The 24281-nt window shown below is 37.8% G+C and overlaps 1 protein-coding gene across 4 annotated transcripts in view; it reads left to right on the plus strand.

Annotated features, from left to right (window-relative positions):
• The window catches only part of plekha5 (pleckstrin homology domain containing, family A member 5), a 341912-nt gene that overhangs the window by 253286 nt on the left and 64345 nt on the right, over positions 1-24281 (plus strand). For all 4 annotated transcript variants that reach the window (XM_060842972.1, XM_060842969.1, XM_060842970.1 and 1 more), the window contains 5 exons: positions 2170-2270; positions 5051-5166; positions 8784-9281; positions 18419-18896; positions 19457-19540. In XM_060842972.1, coding sequence (XP_060698955.1) covers positions 2170-2270; positions 5051-5166; positions 8784-9281; positions 18419-18896; positions 19457-19540 — 1277 coding nt within the window. The remainder of the gene's footprint in view (positions 1-2169; positions 2271-5050; positions 5167-8783; positions 9282-18418; positions 18897-19456; positions 19541-24281) is intronic.

The following is a 24281-nucleotide window of genomic DNA, read 5'->3' on the forward strand; positions in this document are numbered from 1 at the left end:
GAATTTATTTTAACAATTGTGTTAATTGTTTAGTTGAAACAATGAATGTATATCATTTTCACATAGCTTTTATTTATTATGTTGAAATCTGGCATCTCATGTTTGACAAAAATCATTTTTGGCAAATAGGATTTTAATAATAAATTGTAAAATTATATTTTTAAGTTCAAGTTTTAACTGTAAGAAGTAAACTGTAGAACAAAATGAAATTAATAAAACAATATTGGAAGGTGATGGTTTAATGGTAGTGTCATTGGACTAGTAATCCAGAATCCCAGGTTAATGTCCTGAGAACATGAGTCCAAATCTCACCATGGTAGATGGTAAAATTTGAATTACAATTTTAAAAATTTGCATTAAAAAGTCAGCCTAATGGTGACCTTATAACCACTGTCAATTGTTATAAACACCAATCTAGGTCACTAATGTTCTTCAGTGAGGGAAATCTGTCCTGACCTAGTCAGGCCGACATGTGACTCCACAACCACAATAATGAGATTGATTCTTAACTGCCTCTGGACAATTAGAGATGGATAATAAATGCTGGCTAAGCCAATGATGCCCACACCCCGTGAATGAATAAAAGAAAAGTGCAGCAAATTTTGAAAAAAACTGTAGTGACCAGTTGTGAAAATAGATTTAGATGTGGTAGTATAACATTTGGTTATATCAGCATAAGAACAGAAACGGAACATAGAAACAGGAGTAGACCTTTCAGCCTATTTAGCTTGCCCTGTCCTTCAACACAATCATGGCTGATGAAACACTTTAATGTTTTTCACTGACTGCATCTCCATAACCTTGTGGACCGTTGGTAATTAGAAATGTATTAATCTCTACCTTAAATAAAGTCAAATGTTGTGCTTCCGATGCCTTATGTAGTCGAGACTTCCAAAGGTTCACAAGGTTCTGAGTAAAATAATTTCTCTTCATTTCTCAAACCTAAGTAGCGTCCCCCTTAATTTTAAATTGAAATTATCAATTCCCCAACCGGGGGAACATCTTAATCTGCATTTACTCTATCTATCTCTTGATGTTTTTTGTAAGTTTCAATGAGATCACCTCTGATTCTTTGGCATTGTAGAAAGTTAATACATTCAACCTTCAGGTCTGTTTCACTATTCAGTATTTCAGCTCTCTCGCCTACCTTGCCCCTTGATATTTTCTTCAAGATTTCATTAAACCATCATTTTGAGAGGGTGAGCACACCTTACTTTCACTATCTGTTTTGTGAGTAAAGTGCCTCTTGTTCCATGTGTAAATGGCTAAGTTCTGATTTTCTTATTGTTCTGCTTTGTCCATATTACTCCAGCATAAGAAATTGTTTCCTTTTTAATTATTGTAGAGCCTTCAGTTACACCATTCCTTAATCTTCTGATCTCAAGGGAATGCAGATCAAGTTAACACTGTTGTCCACACCATTTAACCTTTGAAGCCTGGTTTTGCTTTCAAGGAGTGTTGAATTTCATTCTGAAACCAGTGTATTGTTCCTGTGTTTTGGGTACTCTGAACTGAATGTTGTAGGTAAGGTTTGATCACAACAGCCTGCAACTGAATTATAATTTTCACTCCTTTGTATTCCAAGGAGTGAAAACCTGAACATAGTTGAACCTGCTGCTTCATCATGCTCACCTCCTTTAAAGATTATTTTTACAGCCTACCTTTTAAATAAAACTTTGGTTTGCACCATATGACCTCTCCAATTGTTTGGCATCCATTTTAGATTAGATTAGATTGCAGAAACAGGCCCTTCAGCCCAACGAGTCCACACCAACCCTTTGAAGAGTAACCCACCCAGACCCATTCACCTACTCCCTACTAATGCACCTATCACTATGGGCAATTTAGCATGACCAATTCACCTGACCCACACATCTTTGGACTGTGGGAGGAAGCCAGAGCGCCCAGAGGAAACCCATGCAGACACTGGGAGAATGTGCAAACTCCACGCAGACAGTTACCCAAGGCTGGAATCGAACCTGGGTCCCACCGCTGTGAGGCAGTAATACTAACCACTGAGCCACTGTGCTGCCTCCCGCTGAAATTTGTCCAGTAGCACCTCTGTGAAGCACTTTGGGATTTATTTCTAAATAGTACTTGCTTTATAAATGCAAGCTGGTTTACGACATGAGGAATAAAAGAGATTTGATTTTGCTTCTTTCCTGGCAGATGAAAAGGAAGAAGGCATTCTGGGAAGCATTCTTCTGCCTAGTTTTAAGATAGCTCCAGTTAGCCCAGAGGATCATATAAACCGCAAATATGCATTCAAGGTCAGTGTATAACATAACATGGTCTTTCTGTATTTTGTTTTCTTGAGCTTAAAGTTGGGGTGACCTACATAACGAAAGCATTAGAGTTTATTTCAGTAGCAAATACCCAACTGATTTTTCAAGAGTGAGCAATGCTTTTTAAACATATCCTTTTCAATAACATTTTTTAAATATTGCATTTTAAATACTATATGTTATATAGTAAACAGAAAAGATGTATTTTATCTTGTTCTATTGTTAATGTGTCATGAAATAGACAAATACTGAAAATGAATTTTAAAATCTCATCTTGTTAATTTTTTATATTTTAACATAGCCCCAGATTCAAATCTTTGTGTGTCTGTACATGGGAAAAGTAATAACACTGCAACTTTGTTATTAAGATAAATTGTTAAATTCTATCCTTTGATAATTCAGTTTAACTATGAACCAACTGATGTCACCAAAATCATTACTGTGATGATCAATATCATTGTGCTATGTATTAATATGTATATATCTTTATTTTCAATCTGCCTTGTACTTTTGAGCAACTGATGAACTTTGGATGTCTCACAGCTGTTGGGAATTCATTTAAAATAGCCCAGTAAGTATGAGCAGCATTTAGAAATTTTCTAATTAAATTGCTCAGAGCTGTTACTGCACACTTCTGAATTAGATGGAGCTTGATCCCATGACTCCTGCCTCAAAGGTTGGGGCACAACCACTGTGCAACAAGAGTCAACATTTAGATTACAGGTACGTAGGTTTTGCACCTGGCTTGAATTGTTGGTGTGCAAAGTATGTTCATTGGCACATGTGGGAGGTGGAACGAAATTGGGTTGGGATACCTGGTCGGCATGGATGGGCTGGACCAAAGGGTCTGTTTCCATGCTGTACATCTCTATGACTCTATGAACAAAACCATCATAATCCAATATCTATTGTTGAAGAAACAATTAAGCGAACAATAGAAAAGCCCAATTAGTAGTCAATATTATAATTCTGCTCTGTCCCAACTATATTTTTGTTCACACCAAATTAGAGTTTTATTTTTTCTTAAAGATTCCCTACAGTGCGGAAACAGGCTCTTCGGCCCAAAAGTCCACACCGACCCTCTGAAGAGTAACCCACCCAGTCCCATTTCCCTCTGGCTAATGCACCTAACACGGTGGTCAATTTTTATGGCCAATTCACCTGACCTGCACATCTTTGGACTTGTGGGAGGAAACCCACACAGACACGGGGGGAATGTGCAAACTCCACACAGACAGTCACCCAAGGCTGGAATCTAACCTGAGACCCTGCTGCTGTGAGGCAGCAGTGCTAACCACTGAGCCACCATGCCGCCCTACATATACAGTCAATTGCCTTCTCTGATTGTAAATGAACACTTGGGCTTTGAGGGGAACAGGCATGTTGCAACAACTAGCCATTTTAGTGAAAGGATTCAAACTAGGATTTGCAGGGGCTACATACTGTACACTCTTCTGTGATAGGCAGAAAAGCATCATGCCAGCAGATCATTATTCTTCAGATTAAATATTCAACTCGAGTTATTCTGGAGAATTGGTAAGCCACAAAAGAAATTAAACATTTGGATATAAATACTTGGAAAATAATGGAGATTTAGCCAACCTGTCAGAATTTAGAAATTATCTTTTTCTGATGAAGGCAAAGGAATTGTGGTGACCACTTGATTTCTCAGATCTCCTGATCTGAATATTCCTGAGATGAATATCTTCCCTTTCACCATAGAATTCTTACATTGCCCAAGATGTAGTTAGAATTGCTAATGGTGAAAACTTGCTGAGTATTTTCCGAATCTTAAGGCTGGTAAACCATCAAGTACAATTCGACAATTAAAGAACATGAGCATTGAGTCATTTGATGGATGAATTTCATACGCCCTCCAGGGATATTTATTCATTGTCATTGTACCTAGAACTGTGTCCAGGAAGGCAAAGCAAGTTTCATCTTAATGCAGGTTGTACTCAAAAAGTAGAAAAAAATGTTTCTAAGTTAAATAAGCAACTTCTCATATTAAAAAAGAAAGAACTTATTTCTGGTGTATTAACCTGTTTCAACTAAATAAATTCTATTAAATAAAAGCAAAATACCATGGATGTTGGAAATCTGAAATAAAATAAAATTTACTGGAGAAACTGAGCAAGTCTGGCAGCATCTGTGGAGAGGAGAACATGAATTAACGTTTCGTGTTCAGTGTGATTTTTTTCAAGCCATTTTGACAAGACACTGTTTAATTTTATTTTAAATTTGTATACTAGAATAACTTTGACAAAAGAGGCATCCTATGGTAAGCAATCCAGAACGCGGCCATCTAAAGTAAGGCAAAAAAACCTGAGTATGTTCAAGCAATTGGTGTGAAAAGCATTAAAAGGCTTTGAGTAATAGAGAAAAGTGGAAAATGTGATGGAAAAAAAATGCACATAAATCAGGCAAAGATAGAAACTAAAGAAGTATAATATGCAATAAGCATGCAGTAGAATAAGGTATACAAACTGACAGGAAAGTGTGAAGAATTTGGGACAATTTCTTTGAAATCTAACCTATTGAAAATTATTTTAACATAGTATAGGATTATTATTTCTGTTGTGTAGCTTGACTCAATGTAATAATTATAGTAATTGTGCTGCAATATGTTCAATAGAGTTGGAAATTGATGATTTCTACTTGCATTTGTTTCAAGTAATGGTGATTTGTCTTAACTATATATTGATTTGCTCTTCTTTTTTTAACAGGAACCATTTAACTTAGTAATCACTATAATTTCTGGTCAGGCTTCTCATCCAAATATGCGGACCTATTATTTCTATACTGAAACAGCCAAGGAAATGGAATCCTGGATGAAGGCTATGATAGAAGCTGCCCTTGTTCAAACAGAACCCGTGAAAAGGTACTTTTGATTTTGAAATTTTCCCTGACCATTCTCCTCCCCCTTCAACAAACAAATTATTCAACCAATTATGAATTAAATGGCATATTTCCAAAACCATATAAGATCCTAACCTCTGAAAATGGTTTAAATTTTAATTGAATTATAGATTTTGCATTCAGGCATTGTTAAAATCTTAAATGATTATTATAATCTCCTGAAAGGACAAAATCAATCAAGTCTTCATGTGATGGAGGGTTAGGAAAAGAAGAACATAATTTTGAGATAGCTGCTGTTTGTGTATATTATCCTGATTCATTAACATAACACTGCTGAAAACTTAGATTCACTTAACCACCCAGTCCAAGGACATGGTGATAGTTAGATGATCATACAGTCACAAATCAACAAATGCATTCCCATTGATACAGATCTTTCACTCTTTGTAAGTGTTATACAAAAATTTAAAGTTATTTAATTTCTAATTAAAATGAGTTCTAGTGATAAAATGTAGTGATCAGAAGGCTATACCTTTTGAGTATATGTTATAAATTGAAACAGTAGAATAATTTATAGCAATCATTGAAAAAACAGCTTTAATATCTCATAACATTTCTGAATCTTGTTCCTTTTGAAGTCAGAGACAATTGTGATATGATTTGAAAATATATTTTTAATTTAAAAATGACACAATAAATGAAAATTTGGATGAGCAAAATAACTGAGTCAAATTATTACTGAGTAGCTTGAAATATGTGCTTATAATTCTGGTGAAATCTTTACATGGAATATTGCTTATTTTTCTACTGCGAAACCTTATTAGTTTCAACCTTTTTCCAGTAAATTCTATGCATATTTATAGTTTGTTGTGACTGACACATCGTCCCATAACTAACAACATAGGTAATTACAGAATCTAAAGTCAAGTAAACTATTGAGAGCAGGGCACAAGCTATAGGATGGTTAAAATGTTAATCAGTGTAGTCTTTCATTGCAGTAGCATCAGTCAACTTTGAAAGCAATCTCTCCTGTTCTCTCCCTTCAGTGTTCAACAAACTATGACATGGCTCTAATATGTAATTAATTCATCACTAATTTATAAATATGTGTTTAGAATAATAAGGAATGGATGTGTGCCATTGGAAGCTTATTTTCATTGAAATTCAAAAATGTATATTTTGTAATTTAATCCAATGTCCCAGATTAAAGAATTTTTCAATACTAAACAAACAACGGAAAAAACTGAGGATGCAGAAAATTAGAAACAAAAACAGAAATGCTGGGAAAAGCTCAGCAGGCCTAGCAGCATCTATGGAGGGAAAACCGATTTAATGTTTCAGCTCCAATGACTCTTCCTCAGACCTGATAGAAGCTGGGAAAATGTTTGGTATTTATGCAGAATATGGGTTTGGGAAGGGGGGAAGGAATAAACGATAAGTGGAGATAGAACCCAAAGAAAGGGAAAAACAGTTGGACAGTGAAATGAGTGGGTAAAGGTCAGCCTTGGCGAATGAATAGCTGATAAAGGAAACTGATAGTCACTGACAATGGGTTGTTTGTGGTAGCAGCCCATTTGATCACAAGGCCTGGTGTGTGGAGATTGGGTTATGACATGGGAGAAGATGCTCAAACTGTAAAATTGTTGAACTCGTTATTGAGCCCAGAAGGTTACAGAGTTCACAAGCGGAAAATGAGATGCTGTTCTTCCAGCTTGTGTAGAGCTTCGCTGGAGCACTACAACAGAGATATTGGCCAGTGAGGTGCTGTGCAGGAGTTGGATCAGACCTGGCTGAGGGCCCTGCAGCCATCACAAGCACTTCAGCCCTCACTCCCTCTTTTGCCTACCAAAACAGCAATACAGTTCCCCTTGTCCTTACCGACTATCCCACCAGCATCCACATCCCTAGAATCATAAGCTGCCATTTCCATCACCTTCAATGGAATGCCACCAACAGACACATAGTCCTGTCCCCTTATTGTCAGCCTTCTGCATGGGCAATTCCCTCTAGGATGTTCTGGTCCACTGCTCCTTCACTTACAATAATCCCCAAGCCGAACAGCACCTTCCCCTGCACCTACACAAGGTCTAACACATGTCCGTTTACCTCTTTCCTTCTCAGTATCCAAGATTCCAGACACCTTCCAGATGAAGCAATCTAGCCTACTGTATTCGCTGCTTACAATATGGTCTCCTGTAGTTGGATCTACATCTACATTCTGTCTGCAAAAATGACCCTGAGCTTCCAGTTGCCTGCTATTTCAACACATCACCATGTTTCCTCGCCAACACCCCTATCTCAGTGAAGCTCAACACAATCTGGAATAACAGCGTCTCATTTTCCACTTGGGAAGTCTGAAACCTTCTGGGTTGAATATTGTGTTCAACAGTTTTAAGGCTTGAGCATGTTTTCTTATGAACCTACCCCAAACTCCACACATGAGGCCTTGTCATCATTTGGGCTGCTCCTATGCACAACCCATTGTCAACTGCTAATCACCCCCCATTAGCAGCTATTAGTTCTCTCAAGCTGACCTTTACTCACTCCTCTTATCCACGGCTGCCTCCACCATAAAATCCAAGCCAGCCAACGACTCGAGGAAAGTCGCCTCATCATCTGCCTTGAGACCCTTCAACCACATGGCATCAATGTTGATTTCACCAGTTTCATTATCTCCTCTCCCCCCACCTCATCCCAGATCCAACCCTCCAACTCAGCACTGTCCTACCTGTCCATCTTCCTTCCCACCTATCTGCTCCACTTCCCCTCAACCTGTCGCTATCACTCCCCACCTGCACATACCTTTCGCTTTCCCAGCAACTTTCCCCCGCCCCCACATTCCTGATGACGGACTTAAACCGAAATGTCGACTCTTCTCCTCGGATGCTGCCTGACCTGCGCTTTTCCAGCGCCACACTTTTCGATCCCATTCCTTTCTATGTCTAACTGTTTTTCTCTCTCTTTAATGTCTGTCTACATCAATCACTTATTCCGTTTCCCTTCCCCCACCCCATATTCTACATAAATACCAACCTTTTCCTAGCTTCCATTAGTTCTGAAGCAAAATCAGTGGACCTGAAACATTAACGTTGTTTTCTCTCCACAGATACGACCAGACCTGCTTTTTTTCTGGCAATCTTTATGTTGCTAAAGAATTGTTACTTTTCTGCATGCATGCATGCCTTTTTAAGATTTGCTTTGGCTGCAACAATATAAATTATTACTTTTTTTTCTTTATCTTATAACCACTCACTATTGTATTTTCCTCAGTAGTTTAATGGTTTAATGCCCTGTGGATATTATGCAGCTGAAATTTGTTCTAGTTGCAGTTTCAAGATGATGTAAGTTCAGGTAAACGAGCAACATAACTAAATGTTAGCAGAAATTCTTGAAAAAATGTGCAGCGCATTTCTAGCTCAAGAGCAGTTACTTGTGCAGCAAGCTAGTTTGTAATTTCACTACTGCATCAATCATTTTTGCTATAACGTTTAAATGGGGAAAGACAGTTGCTGCTGAGGTCATGAAGGTATTGTGCAGACAAAGTAAAGCAATAAAGTCTGACTTATTTCAGATCAAAGGTTGCAAAACCATGTTGCATGATATGGATGACAAACATGCTTTAACTCTCTTCCCCCACAGGACTGAAAAGCTAACATCTGAAATTTTACCTCCTAAAGAGGTCAACCATGTTCCAAACCACAAAATGCTGGTCAAGCCTGAAAATCAGAACAACCAGAAAAATATGGATACCACTCTGGGTGTCCAACAAAAAGAAAATCTGAACATCACTCATACTGACAAATATCAGGTTGAGATAGAAGGACTGGACCAGCACAAACCTTTGACTAAAATCAATAGTATAAAATTGCAACCTGCAAAATCAGAGAGCGACAATGTCACGTCAAATACTAACAGTGTTCAATCTCAACAGTACAAATCTCTGCATGCAAGTGCTTCCAATGAACAAAGTTCAATTTGTCCAGTCAGTACTCCTGTAGAAAGTGTGGACACTGGAAGAGAAAGACTGGTTAGTTTAAATGAAAGTGGAAGGGGCATTCAACGGACTAATTCAATGGTGCAGTTGGAGCAGTGGGTGAGAACACAAAAAGGAAAGGGCCAAGAGGAAGAACCTAAAAGGTATGGAGACTTCTTTTAAACAGTTCTTTGTAATACATAGAAGCATAATTCAAAACTTATTTTTAAGAGTACATGGTAAGTAGATAGACAAATCTGCAACTCTTAGATTTTCCTCTTGTAAATGTACAATGATATCAATTAAATTACATGTTTCTATTCTGTATTTGCAAAACTAGGATTTACATTGACTAAAAGCTTAATAGTTTAACATAGATGGGAGACATATCAATATCAACTTTAATCACAGTTCATGATACTAACTGTCACAACTGAGCAACAGTAATTGTAAGTGGAATGTGGCGACATCCAATTTGGATTTTTTTGAATCTATTGTCACAAAGTGTCCTTTAAACATGATGTGATATAGAGAAACTTTTGATGCTTCCCACAGGAAGCTGGAAGATAATTTGCTGTTGACTGTTGATTTATAACTTTTATCAGCTGGTACAGGAATTAGTGTCTGAATGAATTTGTTTCACTATTTGTACCAAAAATCATAGCAATGATTCTGGGTGTTGCATATTCAATTTTCCTGCATTTTTCATCTAGATTCCCTACGACTTGAAGACTGCTTAGTTCACACGCCATACTTGAATAAATTTCAAGTATTCTCGTTAATTATTAGAAAAATAGTGTAGCTTGGGGTCATGTTGACCTTCATGCCCTTTAAGTTATTATGAAGTGTAGTGAGGAAGTAGCATACATAAAGGTTTGTCTGGTTATTTTTGTCTGTGTTTACTGAGATATGGTAACATTCAAGTGCTGTTTGAAAATGCTTGTGTGTTTTGTTTGTCCTTACTTTGCAAGTGCCATAATTTTCAAAATAGTATATCTAATCTCATTTTCAGGGGTCATTAGTCAAAATTCCTCCTCATTATGTATCATGCTTTTAGGTGCTTCCAATACTGCAGTCGAGAGTGTGGTGCTGGAAAAGCACAGCAGGTCAGGCAGCATCCAAAGAGCAGGAGAATCCACGTTTCGGACAAAAACTTATCCAGCACTATACTCTCGACTCTGATCTCCAGCATCTTCCGTCCTCACTTTCTCCTAGTTTCCAATACTGCAGTCAAAGTGACTCTTCATTGACAGAAGTTTTGAATAAAGCCAAAGATTCCACTATCATCCTATTTCACTGAGCAACTGGTTCCTGTGGACTTGCAAAATTTGAGGTAGTGAAGTGGACAGAATGAGTTGACAGCATTTATTGATCAATCAAATGTAATATCTAGCATGCATATGCAAGGTTTTGTCACTATATGTGTGAGTAAGTTTGGAACTGGAGCAAATTTGTTTCTTACCAGAAGCAAAGATCTTCTAATTTTACCAGAGGCATTGACAGGCCATTTGTAAGTGATGGACATCAGCTGCAAATAACTCTGGCAAATAACAGCAGATGTGCCACAAGTAGAACAAGTGGTTCTACTTTGGAACATGTGTATTTATACCCTCATGCAATATGAAGCAAAACAAAGAATTTAAAAGAGATTCCATTGAAATGTAACATTTCTAATGCATATGCATATAATTCATAATTGTTTGGAATAGAAATGAACTACAAAAATACACATTTTCAGATTTATTTTTAGGGAAAGTTGTATTTGGAAATCTATAGCATTTTGAAAATTTGATGAATATATACAGGTTGCAAATCCCTCTGATAGTTCTATTGGAACAAAATTTGAACCTAGTTTTTCTTTACAGATTTATAGGCAACTGATCTACCTTAAATAATTTCTGTATGTAGGCATTGAAATAGATCAGGGGAGTCTTTATATGTTTTTAGAAAATTGTAATGCTTAAGATATAATTCATTTGGTTTAGGATTAGAGGAAATAATTTTCACAACAGAAATGGTCACTGGAGGATAGAAATAGTAAAGGATCCTGGTGCCAAGAGACACACATTAAACTTAGAACAAAGAGACAAACTTAACATCAATAAATGTATGTGTCCTGCGGACAATTAAGGTTGGTAGTTGCATTATTCAGATTAGTTTACTTTTTATCTGATGAAATAATTTCATTTGAGGTTTCACGTGGTAGTATTTGTAGCATTAAATTGATAGGGCAGACTTTGCTGTAAATGTGTAAATCATTGAGCCATACATCATCCTGTTCCAACATGTTATAACCCACCTTTGAGTAATGTGAAACTTGAAGCTGGATCTTCTTGCCCAAAGGTAGCGACACCAAGACTAGGCCACAAGATCCTTGCACCACTTTGTTGTTAACTTCATGAAAGTGACGTCTTGTCCTCATGCCGTCTTAATTTTCATAAAGTTGTACATCAATGTACAATGCAAATAATGTCTCTTAAAATCATAACAGAAATCCAAGTCCAAAAATCAACGACTTAAGTACTTGTTCGTTGGTGTATTTTTAAATAACTGACTGTATTAAGTTCCCTGGCCCAGACCTGAACTCTTAAGAGATTTGAAGAATATCAAACCTTTTATTTTACTTTTATGTTTGTTTTCTTTTTCAATCTAATCAAGGATAAGCTATTTATGTAGAGCCTTTAATTGAATGATGTGTCCCATGGGTCTACACCATAGCATTATAAAGAAATTCTCTAGACACAGAATGATGTTAGACCAGGTGGCTAAAAGCTTTTTCAAATGTGTAGATTTTAAGTATCCTAGAAGAAAGAAAGTTGTAGTGATTCATGAGGAAATTCCAGAGCTTGGACAGTTGAAGGCAAAATCACTACTGGCAAAGCATATAAAATCAGGGATGCTCAAAAGGCATACATTTGATTAGAGTACATAAATTGAAGGGTTGTGAGGTTGAAGGAGATTTCAAATTGGGAAAGTCATGTTATGGAGGGATGTGAAAACAAGATGAACATTTCAAAATCAGGGCATTATTTGAATAATGTAGATCAGCAATCACAGGGATAATAGGTGAGCAGAATTTGATATGCGTAAGAACGTGGACAGCAGTTTGGATGACCTCAAATTTATAAAAGGTATAATGTCAAGCTATAGGAAGTGTATCAGGATATTTAATTCTGTTTGTAGAACATTAGAATGAGTGTTATAGTAGCAGATTATTTGAGGCAAGGGCAGATGAGCAACGTGGGTGTGGAAATATGCTGAGGAGATGCCGGTTATTGGACTGGGGTGGACAAAGTTAAAAATCATACAACTCCAGATTATAGACCAAACCTGACACCTCCACATCATGGCTACTATCAACACCAACTGCCGGTTCAAAGTGGAGAGGATGGCCAAACCCCTTGGGACTATGACCTGGTGTCGTGTGATTTTTAACAAGATGGAAATAGGCAATCTGTGTTATGGCGTAGAAATATGGTTGGAAGCTCATCTTGGGATCGGGTATAATATCATTCACCAGAGAGACCAGAGAGATAAAGTTTAATGAAGAGCTTACGAATCTTCATTTTAGCAACAGTGATGGAGTTGAAAAAGGCAGCAGTTAAATCGAGCTTGGTATTGTCAGTGCACATGTGAAAATTAATTCTGAGTTTCATGATTGGCAGCATGTCAATGAGAGGTAAGAGAGGACCAAAAGTAAATCCTTGATTACCAGAAGTGATGATGTGGAAATGGAAAGTGAAGCATTGTTAGGTTATGCCCTCGATATAATGAGCAAAGGATTGAAGCCAGAAGACTACAGCCCCCACCCAATTGGACAACAGTGGAGAGGTGCACAAGGAGAAGAAGAATGCAGTCACCTATTTCAAAAAGCTCCCGAATAGTTAAAAAGGATGAGATAGATAGTTTACTTTTGTCATAGAAATAGAGAAACAGATCCTTCAGCCCAACCACTCCATGATGAGCATAATCCCAAACTAAACTAGTCCCACCTGCCTGCTTCTGGCCTGTATCCCTCCAAACCTTTCCTATTCATGTACCTGTTCAAATATCTTCTAAATGAAATAATTTTACAGTTGGTTCTGCTATAATGTGCGTTTCTTCAACATGAATTGACTATAATGCGACTGAAGAATTTAGACCATTATTTGTAGAACACGAACTTCCCTACCTGTATTGGCTGTAATGCAATTATGGTCCCATTATTTTCAATGGTGCTGCTATTACACGATTTTCTTATAACATGGAATCACATGGAGATGGAATTATCGTGTTAAAAGAAAATCATGTGCCCTCTTCTGCACGTGAACCACTCTCTGTGTAAAATAATTGCCCCTCATGTCTTTTTAAAATCTCCCTCCTTTCACCTTAAAAATGTGCCTGTATTCTTGAAATTCCCCCATCCCAGAGGAAAGACAATTACCATTAATTCTATCTATACCTCCCATTATTTTATAAACGTTTATCAGGTTGCCATCAACTTCCTATACTCTAGTGAAAGATGTCCCTGTCTGTCCAGCCTTTCTTTATAACTCAAACCTTCCATACGTAGCAACATCCTGGTAACTGTTCTGAATCCTCTCCGGCTTATATCCTTCCTATAACAAGTCATACTATTCTGGAAGCGACCTCACCACATCCTGTACAACCTCAAAATGACTTCTCAACTCCTATACTCGAAAGGACCAGGCAAAGGCAAGTGTGCCAAACACCTTTTTAACCGCCCTGTCTATATGTAACACAAAATTCAAAGAATTATGTACCTGCACCCCTAGGTCCCCTGTTCTACAACACTGCCCAAGGGCTACCATTAATTCAAGTAAATCCCACCCTAGGAAGTCATCTTAGCACCCTTTTATTCCTTTTCTGTGCCTGATTTAACATTAACACACAAATTCACTCTCCTCATCAGATAGTTCTGTGCATTTTTCCTAATTCTTAGTCATTGTTTAAACCAAAATAATTCTCATTGGTCACTACTATGCCAGATATCGTCATTGCATCATTATCAATTTGCACTATTCCAGCAAATTTACGGGCAGAAAAACATTAAACCCAAATATGCTTAAGTCTAACTAATAGGGCATATCATGAGGTGGCAAGCTCAGCAAAATCTGACCAAAGAATTTCACAGGTATACTTAGCAGAACTTTTTATTTAATACCATGTCTTCATGCGTAATGTTTGTCATTTGCCACTAAATCCTACAGACCAGGTAAGATCTATATTTGCTTGGCTGCGTAAGTTAATCGCACTGCAGCAATTTGCTATCTATAGATTACTATTAGAAAGTGTATCTGTCAAACTAGGTTGAAGGCAGGCTCAGCTGTGATCCCCTAGTTTGAAAGGTCTGTCAGTACCTACTGTCTGGGCTCACATGTACAAAATGTCACTTGATAATGATGCTGGAGGCAGCTGGCATTGTTTCTGTATCCTCTCATATGTCACTGCTGTCCGGGCTAAACGGGAACTGGAAGAAAAAAGCAATTTTTTAACTACCATGGTTTCTTTCATTAGGTAGAATTACTGTCACAAAGGGTAAATCAGCACAACAGTTCTTTTACTGGCCTAGTTAGTAATACAGAGGCCTAGATTATTGATCTATAGGCATGGGTTCAAATCCCACCAAGCAGCTGGGAAATTTAACAATCAAATGAATTTGATTAAAACTGTTGCCATTAGCAGAAGGGTTACGAATCACAGAACACTGGTGAGTAGAAAAAGAACCAGTATCAGCACACAAAAAATCTTACTTGCACAGCAAGAGATCAGGATATGGATTACACTACCTCAGAATGAAGAGGTGACTGATTTAATTATGGTTTTGAAGAGGATATTGGGTAAGTACCTGAAGATCAAAAAATTTACAGGATTATGGGCAATGGCACAACTCTTTTGGAGAGTTGACATAGTATTGCAGGGTCAAAGAGCCTCCTGTACTGTAGCCATTCTAACATACAATTATCAGTATTGGTGGCCTTGAAGCTAGGGAATTATCTTATGTGAAATTCTCTATTTTTGAAGGTGGGTTACTCATGGAGCATCTTCCCTGATTATGGTTGTGTAACTCTCCTGCATTATTTATGAATGGATGTACTAGGATTGCAGAGCTTTGAGTGTCTAAAGCCAGAAATGCTGAATTTGTGATCTATCTCATTTTCTCCTGAGGTTTCTAGCATTATAGATTGATTCCCTCCATGTGACAGGAGTGGCTAAAGGAACTAAATATTGCAAAGGCAATGGGATCTGATAACATTCTAGTAATAGTACTGAAAAATTGTGCTCCTGAGTTTGCTGTACCCCTTGCCAAACTGTTCCACTACAGCAACATCACTAAATCTATTTAGCAAATTAGAAAATTGCCCAGATGTGTTTTATCTACAAAACAGGACAAATGCAACCAAACTAATTGCTACTTTGTCATCAGTATGACAGTGGAAGGATTTGTCAATAGTGCAGTCAGCTTGCTCAGCAATAACCTGCTCAGTTTGGGTTCTGTCAGGGCCATTCAGCTCTTGCCCTCATTAAAACCTTAGTCCAAAGATGGACAGCAGAGCTGAATTCCAAGGGTAAAATGAGTCTTATCACCAAGGCAGCATTTGATGAAGAATGGCCTCAAGAAACCCAAGCAAATCTGAAGTCAGAGAATTAGTAGAAAGCCCATCCCTACTTGGAGGTATCCCGAGCACAACAAAGATTGTTGTACTTTGTTAGCCAATGATCTCAGCCCTAAGGCATCACAGCAAGAACTCCTCAAGGTAATACCCTAGGTCCAGCCAACTTTAGCTGCTTTATTGATGAGCTTCCTTCCATCATAAGGTCAGAAATCAAGATGTTTACTGATTATTGCACAATAATCAGTACTTGTCATAAATCTTCAGATATGAAGGCAGTGTGCATCAAGACATGTCAACATCCAGAAATGAGCTGATAGTTGACAAATCGCATTCATGCCACATAAGTACCAGGCAAAATCTTTCTCCAAGAAACTCCCCATGACATTCAATGGCATTACCATCACTTAAAATCACTATTTTGGGGATTACCGTGGATCAGTAACTGAACTGGACCAGTTAAATGCTATGACTATAAGAACAGGTCAGAGGATAGAAATTCTGAGGCAAATGGATTTGCCTCCTGATATCTAAAGCCTGACCTTATCTGCAAGACATAGGTCAGGAACATGATGGAATACTTTCCATTTAACTGCTCCAATAATGCTCACGAAGCTCAGTGGCACAACCCAACAACTTGAACATTCACTCTGTGCTCCAATGTCCTGTGGCATCAATGTGACTATCACAACATGTCAAGGATCCTGCAACAACACCTTCCAAGCTCATGACCTCAACACCTAGAAAGATCAAGGCTTCAGATGCATGCAAAAAACACCAACAACAAGGTTCTTTCTCAGCCATGAGCTATCCTGATTTGGAGTTATATTGTTGCTTCTGCACTGTTATTCAATCAATATCCTAGAGCTCCTTTCTTAGAAGCACATAGATGTGCCTACAGCTCTACACAATCGCAGCTGTCAGTGGCAATTAGGTGGAGCTGTAAGTGCTGCTGTAACCAATAATACCCATATCCCATGACCAAATTTTAAAAAGTTGAATAAGGGATAAATTTGATGCATTCACTGAATGAAATATTCTGTTTCTGCTCAACATTCTAAATATAGGCATTTTGTTTCTTAATGTACATAATAGTTACTATTAGTTCATACATTTGATATTTGTTAGTTTGTACATCCTTAATTCTTCATTCAGCATTGTGGCACATCATGCCATTTGCCTGACCAAACTCCAGGTGCTTCAAATAAACAAAACAACTATAGAACAGAAAGCACATGTAATTGTTAATTGTACATAGTAGCACCACTGTGTAATTAAGCTACCTGTTGCAGCTCAGTCCAAGTACTGAAAAAATAGCCTGTAATGGCCACTTCTTCCTCTGGACAGTCATAGTTTGCTTGTTATATTTGTTCTGTTACTATGATCTACTGTGCACATGAAAGTTATAATGTACTTGTTGCTTGGATGACTTGTGCTCCATTGTTAGATGTCACCTAAAGGGAATGTATCAGGGCATGTGCCATGATCCATTGAGAATAGGTGAAGACAAAGCAGTAGAAGGAAACATGGAGAAAGTCTCAGCTTGACTATTATCTAAAGTCTCTTGTAGATTTCAGTTTCATTTGTGAGAGAGTGACAAGTGACCTCCATAGGATACCTGTTTTTAAAATCAGACCTGGGTGCTGGAAGACCATGTTTTACATGTTGCTCTCTCCAGACTTTGGAAGCATGCTGCAGTCTTGAAAACTACTTTTAATGTAGTTCATTCCAAATCTTTGACGTGGTAAGTCACAGATCCAGCATGAAAGTGGCTTTCCGATTTAATGGTTGCACAGATGATGGATCATTTCTGTGTTGCTATGTCGCAGATTGACAAAGAAAGAACTTGCCCTCTGCAATCAACCATGTTTCGTAAAATTATACTTAAGCTAGGGTGTTATTTTCAAACATCACTTAGATTACAAAACTAATGTTTATCTAAGCCAAAAAAAAGTTGATTGAATTTTTGATTGCTATTTTCAACTATCATCAACATTTTGTTACAGTATGTTTCCCAAAGTATGTGCTCCCAACTTAGTTTTCATTTTGAATGTGTTGGCCTTAATTCAATGAGAAACATTTTCCATTACAGCAGCTTTTCTGGTTGTGATATTTGGTACACACATGTAAGTTGAATTGTAATGCTTTTCCATGTGTCAGCTTGTACTTCAGTAAAAAATGAAATTTTTATGAATCACTTATGGGTGCACTGAAGATGCATTTTGTTCCAGGTAGAAGCAAAGTCAGAGTAAAATTGTTGTTTATGACCTTATCTGTCCTAATACTGTTGTACAGATTTGTTCTTGAGATTGGTGTGCTGCATTAGCCCACCAGGTACTGAAATACATATAGTAAGAGTTGAAAGAGCTCAGCAGGTCAGACCTATTGTGTTGAGAGGAAAAGAGATCATTTTATTGGGCTGATTCTATTTTATCAGAACTGTTGATTTATTTTTGAACTTAGATTTCTTTCTTCTTTCCATTCTCTTTTCCCAAAGTATTACCTCTGATAATCCACAATTTCCTAATTAATTCTTTACCCTGTTCATTTTCTATTTCACAAGTGATGCTGTGTCAAATTCATCACATGAAGAAATTGAGGGAAGAAAACTTTGTGAGGGAATTGAAGGATTTATGTTTCAAAATCAGTGTGTAAACTTTTCTCAGAAATGTTCTGTTAATTTACAGCATCGCCTGTTATCAAACATTACCAAGGAACCTGCCAAGCTATCGGACTCAGGTCATGCCATGTTACAGAACAATGCCCCATCACAGTCGTACAAGACCTGACAGCATCTGTTCAGTGTCACCTTCTGCATACGACAGGGTCCTTCGACCACCGTCATTAGAAGAAAAACGGAAATCGATGAGGGATGATACCATGTGGCAACTATATGAATGGCAACAGCGTCAGGTCTACCATAAGCATGGGACACTAAGCAGGCATGGTACTTTAAGTACTCCTGTCACCATGATGAATATTGTTGAACAGTCACGCTCTATTCCTCCATCACCTTCTCACGGTTCACTGGCCCCCTACCAGGTATACTCTCCCCTCAGGTCCTACAACATTGAATCAAGATCAGAAGTATTGTCACCTGTTTTAAGAGGAGACATGACCATTGATTCCATGAAATCTCGGCGACACAGGACACCTGTCAACAGGGTAAAAACACCTTCCTTGGTTTAGCCATTCAACCTGATCTCTATTCTTAAAAGTTAGATTCAGCTAATTTACAAGGCTTAATACTTGTGGGTTTTTAAAGTACAATGGTATATTTTTGTACCAGGATAGTGGTGTTACAATATTCTGTTATCTTTTGTGCCAAGTGAAAAATCTGCTATGGAAATCAAAACTTATCTGGTTGTTGATTTTTAATGGGAAGATAGTGACACCCATTTTAAAGTGGGAGTGATATTTTCTAATCTATTAGTCACACAATGAATCATTAAAATATAGTACTATAGCAAATGATTCATGGTTCTTCAACAATCACATGTCCTGTTCTTGCTAGGTTCTGAGGAATCTTCATCCAACATATTGAAGTGAGAATTTTTTTGTCCCACTTTGTTGAACAGATAGAAATCTTTTGTAGAATAACTTTGGTGATGTTTTGGAGACTGGTCTTCTGCTGGAATACTGTGAACTCCCAAAGATTATAAATGAAAAAAGGGAGTATGGGAGAAACATCATTGATGTAGAATTGTTTTCATTTCTTCTCTTAGTTTATCTATCCACCTGACAGAAGATCGATGCCTGCTAATATACCTGTGCAAACCATTACACCTGAGAGCTTGCAAGGCAAAACGGTGAGTCATTTGAGTTTGATAATGGGGCACATTTTTGAAATTTGTTCATCTGAAGAAAATTTTCATGAAATTGATCATTTAGGCCTGCCTTCTGTTTTGGCAGATTTAATTCTGTGAATGAATTAATCCACCATCATTTATAACTATTGTCAAGCACCTAATAAGGGAAATGGAGAAAACTTCGGCAATATTATGGTTTGTTTAGAGGTGCAAATTTTGTTCTGACTAAGTAATAAAGCTGCCATAATTGGTCATATCTAACCTCTAGGTCTGTCTGTGTTCATTAACACATTGCAACTTCAAATCTTTTATCTAAAATCTTGTATCTGTAATAAGGCTCCCAAGCTGTGGGTTGAGATCCCTAATGGTGTCATCTAGATGGTTTTTCAGATCATGAGCTCTCCCCTCTTCGAAGGCAGCAATGGTGACTACAGACAAGAAATTTTGGCAGAGCAGCCCTGAACTTACTGAATGCTTGTCTTCAAACAAAGGGACAAATAGTGAGTCCAAAGCATGCTGTAACCTCTCCAGTTGTGATTGCCAAGTGGGCTTGGGACACTTATATGCCAATTTGTACAAGCAGAAAGAAGCAAGTGGCGTACTCACTGAGTACAGGAAATCTGGAAGTCAAAGAGATGTACAGCATGGATCTAGAGGAAATAAAAGTCATAACAGAAAGGGAGGCTATGCAGCTAGCCAGAAAAGTGAGTGGCTGCTTTAAACTTGTGTGCGTTTCTGCTTCAGTCTGCCTGTTGTACAGCAAAGGCTGGTTATAATATAAACTGTATTATTCCACGTAGCTATTGATATTTAAAAAGAATGTAGATAAATATCTAATGAATGTTGAAAGGAATGAGAATGAAGTGTCCCAAGACGGTGGAGTCAAGGGATTTGTGGTTTCTGTAGCTGATGGTTCCTCTGTTCTTTTTTAGTATATCAGCATTGCACCATTTCTATTGTCACAGGTCCTATTCCTGTTTGTTCCATTCTTGTGTTTGAAATCTTTGCCATATTTAAATATTTTAAATAACTGTTGTGGTCCTGTTCGCTGAGCTGGGAATTTGTGTTGCAGACATTTCGTCCCCTGTCTAGATGACATTCTCAGGGCTAGGGAGCCTCCTGTGAAGCGCTTCACAGAAGGCTCCCAAGCCCTGAGAATGTCACCTAGACAGGGGACGAAATGTCTGCAACACAAATTCCTAGCTCAGCGAACAGAACCACAACAACGAGCACCCGAGCTACAAATCTTCTCTCAAACTTTGAATTTTAAATAACTCATTAAAGAATGTTAAACGATTCTAGTTGGTGGTTTTAAACTGATCAAGAGTAAAATGCTCAGAGCACCAAAATAACTATTGACCTTCATCTGAATTCCACCTCCAGCCTCCCTTTAATTTCCTTCAGACCCAGTTATCTCCTCGGGGGATGTGGGGGCAGTGGGGAGATAGTGAGTGTATGATGGTGTGGTGTAACTGGATCAGAGCAATTCAGTCCAATGTAATACTTACACAGGCATCGCCTTAACCACTGTAATTATGATATTTAGGGTCCTGTTTCTGCCCCTCAAGCTACATCTGTGACCATTTAACTCTCTTCGTTGCTACTTGTGAAGCTGCAAAATCAACAAAAATCATTACTGTTTCAGTTAATATGTAACCTCTAATGATAAATTTGTTTGTGATCCGTAACTCCAATGTGTCAGAAACAAAAATCTGTTCAGAAAGAAATTATGAGAACTGAGATTAAATGTAGGGTGCAGAGCTTATATGTTTGCATGTGAATAAATTGCACATTAGACTATTCTGGGACAAGGTAGAGTAGTCCCAGACTATTCGAACATACATAATAGTTTACACATGTTTGGGTGCTTGTTTAGAAATCTGGGACTTGAACTTTGGTCTTGTTACTGGGAGGGGAACATGTGGAGGTAGTGATGACAGAGTGACTGGTTTCTCTCTGTGTGTAGTGAGTCTTATGGACCAGATCATGCCCCCTCAAAATGTATTAAGAAGATAACCTAAACCCCAATTTTTTCATATTTTAAAAGGAAATGTAAGGCATTGTGTTCCGGATACAATTCAGTTGGTCAAACTTTATTGAAATATTAAACAAGCTGATATATATGTTAACTGTCACTGATTAGCTGTTCCAAGATAGTAACATTCCATAAACAGAGGCAATTTCAGTCGTGTCTCACATGCAATGTTTCTCCGGTCCAGGAGGAAAGAACATCAAGAGAAAACTCAGAGAGAGAGAGAGAGAGAAAACTGTTTTTCTGTGGCAGGGAAAGATGTATAGCATCTTCCAAACCGAACAGCTACAGAAAGTTAAACTAAAATCTTAGTTCTGAGAGAGTTTGACTCACCCATTCAGGCTGCTTCTATTGTTATAACTTTTATTTTAAAAAAACCCAAGGACACATGAACTTTATTGGCTTGGAACAGACTACTTGTGACCTCTGTCTAAACTTTTCTTCATTAAAAAAAATAACAAAATACACCTCTTAAAGCATGGTATTATCTAATGAGGGAGAGGGGCTGGTCACTATGCATGTATTGGGACTGAAGGGCAGGGAGATGCTGCTTATATTTTGTGTGGATATAGCATAGAGAGGGGCTTCACTGGGACTTTTTGTCACTTGGGAATATGAAAACATTGGCCGAAAACTACATGAGTATATAAAATACTAACATTTTTGCAACAGACTTTAAATAATGTATTATTATTTAATTTATTATCAAGAAACATCATCATAAATTACTGTGATCATGGTGTGCAGCTTTAGTTGTACAGTCATACAGCATGGAAACTGACCCATCAAGGCATGCTGACTGTAATCGCCAACTAAACTAGTCCCAACTTCCTGCGCTTGGACCACATCCCTCGAAGCATTTCTTATTGATGTACTTATTCAAATGTCTTATAAATATTATAACTGCATCTGCATCCATCATTTCCTCTGAATGTTTATGCCACATGTGAAGAACTCTGTGTAAAATAATTGCCCCTCATGTCTTTTTAAATTCTTCTCTCACCTTATAAATATAGTCTTGAAATCCCCCACTCTAGGGAAAAGACATCTGACATTCAACTTTAATTGATTGGAGCATTCTCCTTTTCCATTGTCCAACTTGTATATCTGCACTTGTTCCATTCTTATCTATCCAATCATAGCCAAAAGAATTATCTGCAATGGCTTCTCTTCTCATTCCTCACCTGTATCTATTTTGCCTGAGGATCTATCATTGACTTGCTCCTATTTCATATCTCCAAATTTCCATTCAGCAAAAACATTCAAAAACACAATGCCAAGTTTGCATGTATGCTGATAACACATCAGTTCGTCCTCACCAGCACCTTGATCAATATCCCCACTGCCATAGTTGTGGATATGTTTAATGAGCTAGGAAGTTGATTTGCAGACGTTTCTTCCCCTGTCGAGGTGACATCTTCAGTGCTTTGGGGCCTCCTATGAAGCGTTGTTGTGCTATGTCTTCTGTAATTTATTTGGTTCCATTCCTGCTGCTTCTGGTTGTTCGATTCAGTGGTTGGTATATTGGGTCTAGGTCAATAAGTTTATTGATGGAGCCTGTGGATGAGTGCCATGCTTCCAGAAATTCTCTGGCTGTCCTTTTGTTGAGCTTGTCCTATTATCGTAGTTTTGTCCCAGTTGAATTTGTGGTACTTGCCATCTGGTCGCGGCATTTAGTAGCGAGTTGGTGTTCATGGATGTGAATGGCTAGTTTCTGCCTCAATGAACACCATAAATAAACACATTGACCTAGACCCAATATACTGACCACTGCACCGAACTGGAAGCAGCAACAATGGAGCCAAATAAATTTCAGAAGACACAGCACAACAGCGCTTCACAGGAGGCTGTTATCACCTAGATATCACCTAGACAGGGAATGAAATATCTGCAATACAACTTCTCAGCTTGGCAAACATACCCACAACTACCTCAACTGGCATCTAAACTACAAACTTTCACGCAAACCTTGAACAATATCTCCACTGTTTAATATTTATACATTTTTCATCTGACCTCTTGTACTGGATGAGCACCAATTTCCTCGAGTTAAATATTAAGATTAAATCCTCATCTTTGGTCCTGTGCTAAAAAAAATCCATATCTTTTCCACTCACTGTATACCTCTTTCTTGTAACGCCAAATCATACTATTTGCAGATTTGAGATGATTAACAACTGCAGAGACTGTCATTTTTGACCATCAGAAGTTTACTCTGCCTTAGCTTATGAACTGCAGGAATCCTTAACAATTGCTTTGTCACCTTTAGAATAACTATTCCAATTCATTATATTAAACTCATCCAAAATTCTTCAACTTGTACCCTATTTTATAACATATAACTTTCACCCATCACCTCTGTGCTTTGTGAGCTATTATGTGTCTCTCTCGAGCTATGTCAGGATTTTAAAATTCTTATCCTCCTTTTCATAGCCTCACCTTTCTCAATTTCTGCAACATACCTCCCCAATTCGATTTTCTTCACTATTCCATGATTTAAATTGTTCCATCTTTAGAATCCAAACCTTCAGCTGCCAAGGGCTTACACTCTGGAATTCCCTCCCTAAACCCCTCTATCAGCCTACCTATCTTTTCACTTTTGAGATTCTCCTGAAAACCAAACTTCATCAAGAAAACATTTTCCTTTGTGGCTTGTGTCAAATAATGTTTTTTTTTAGATTAGATTAGATTACTTACAGTGTGGAAACA

Source organism: Hemiscyllium ocellatum, chromosome 23 (genome assembly GCF_020745735.1).
Source record: "Hemiscyllium ocellatum isolate sHemOce1 chromosome 23, sHemOce1.pat.X.cur, whole genome shotgun sequence".
NCBI lineage: Eukaryota > Metazoa > Chordata > Chondrichthyes > Orectolobiformes > Hemiscylliidae > Hemiscyllium > Hemiscyllium ocellatum.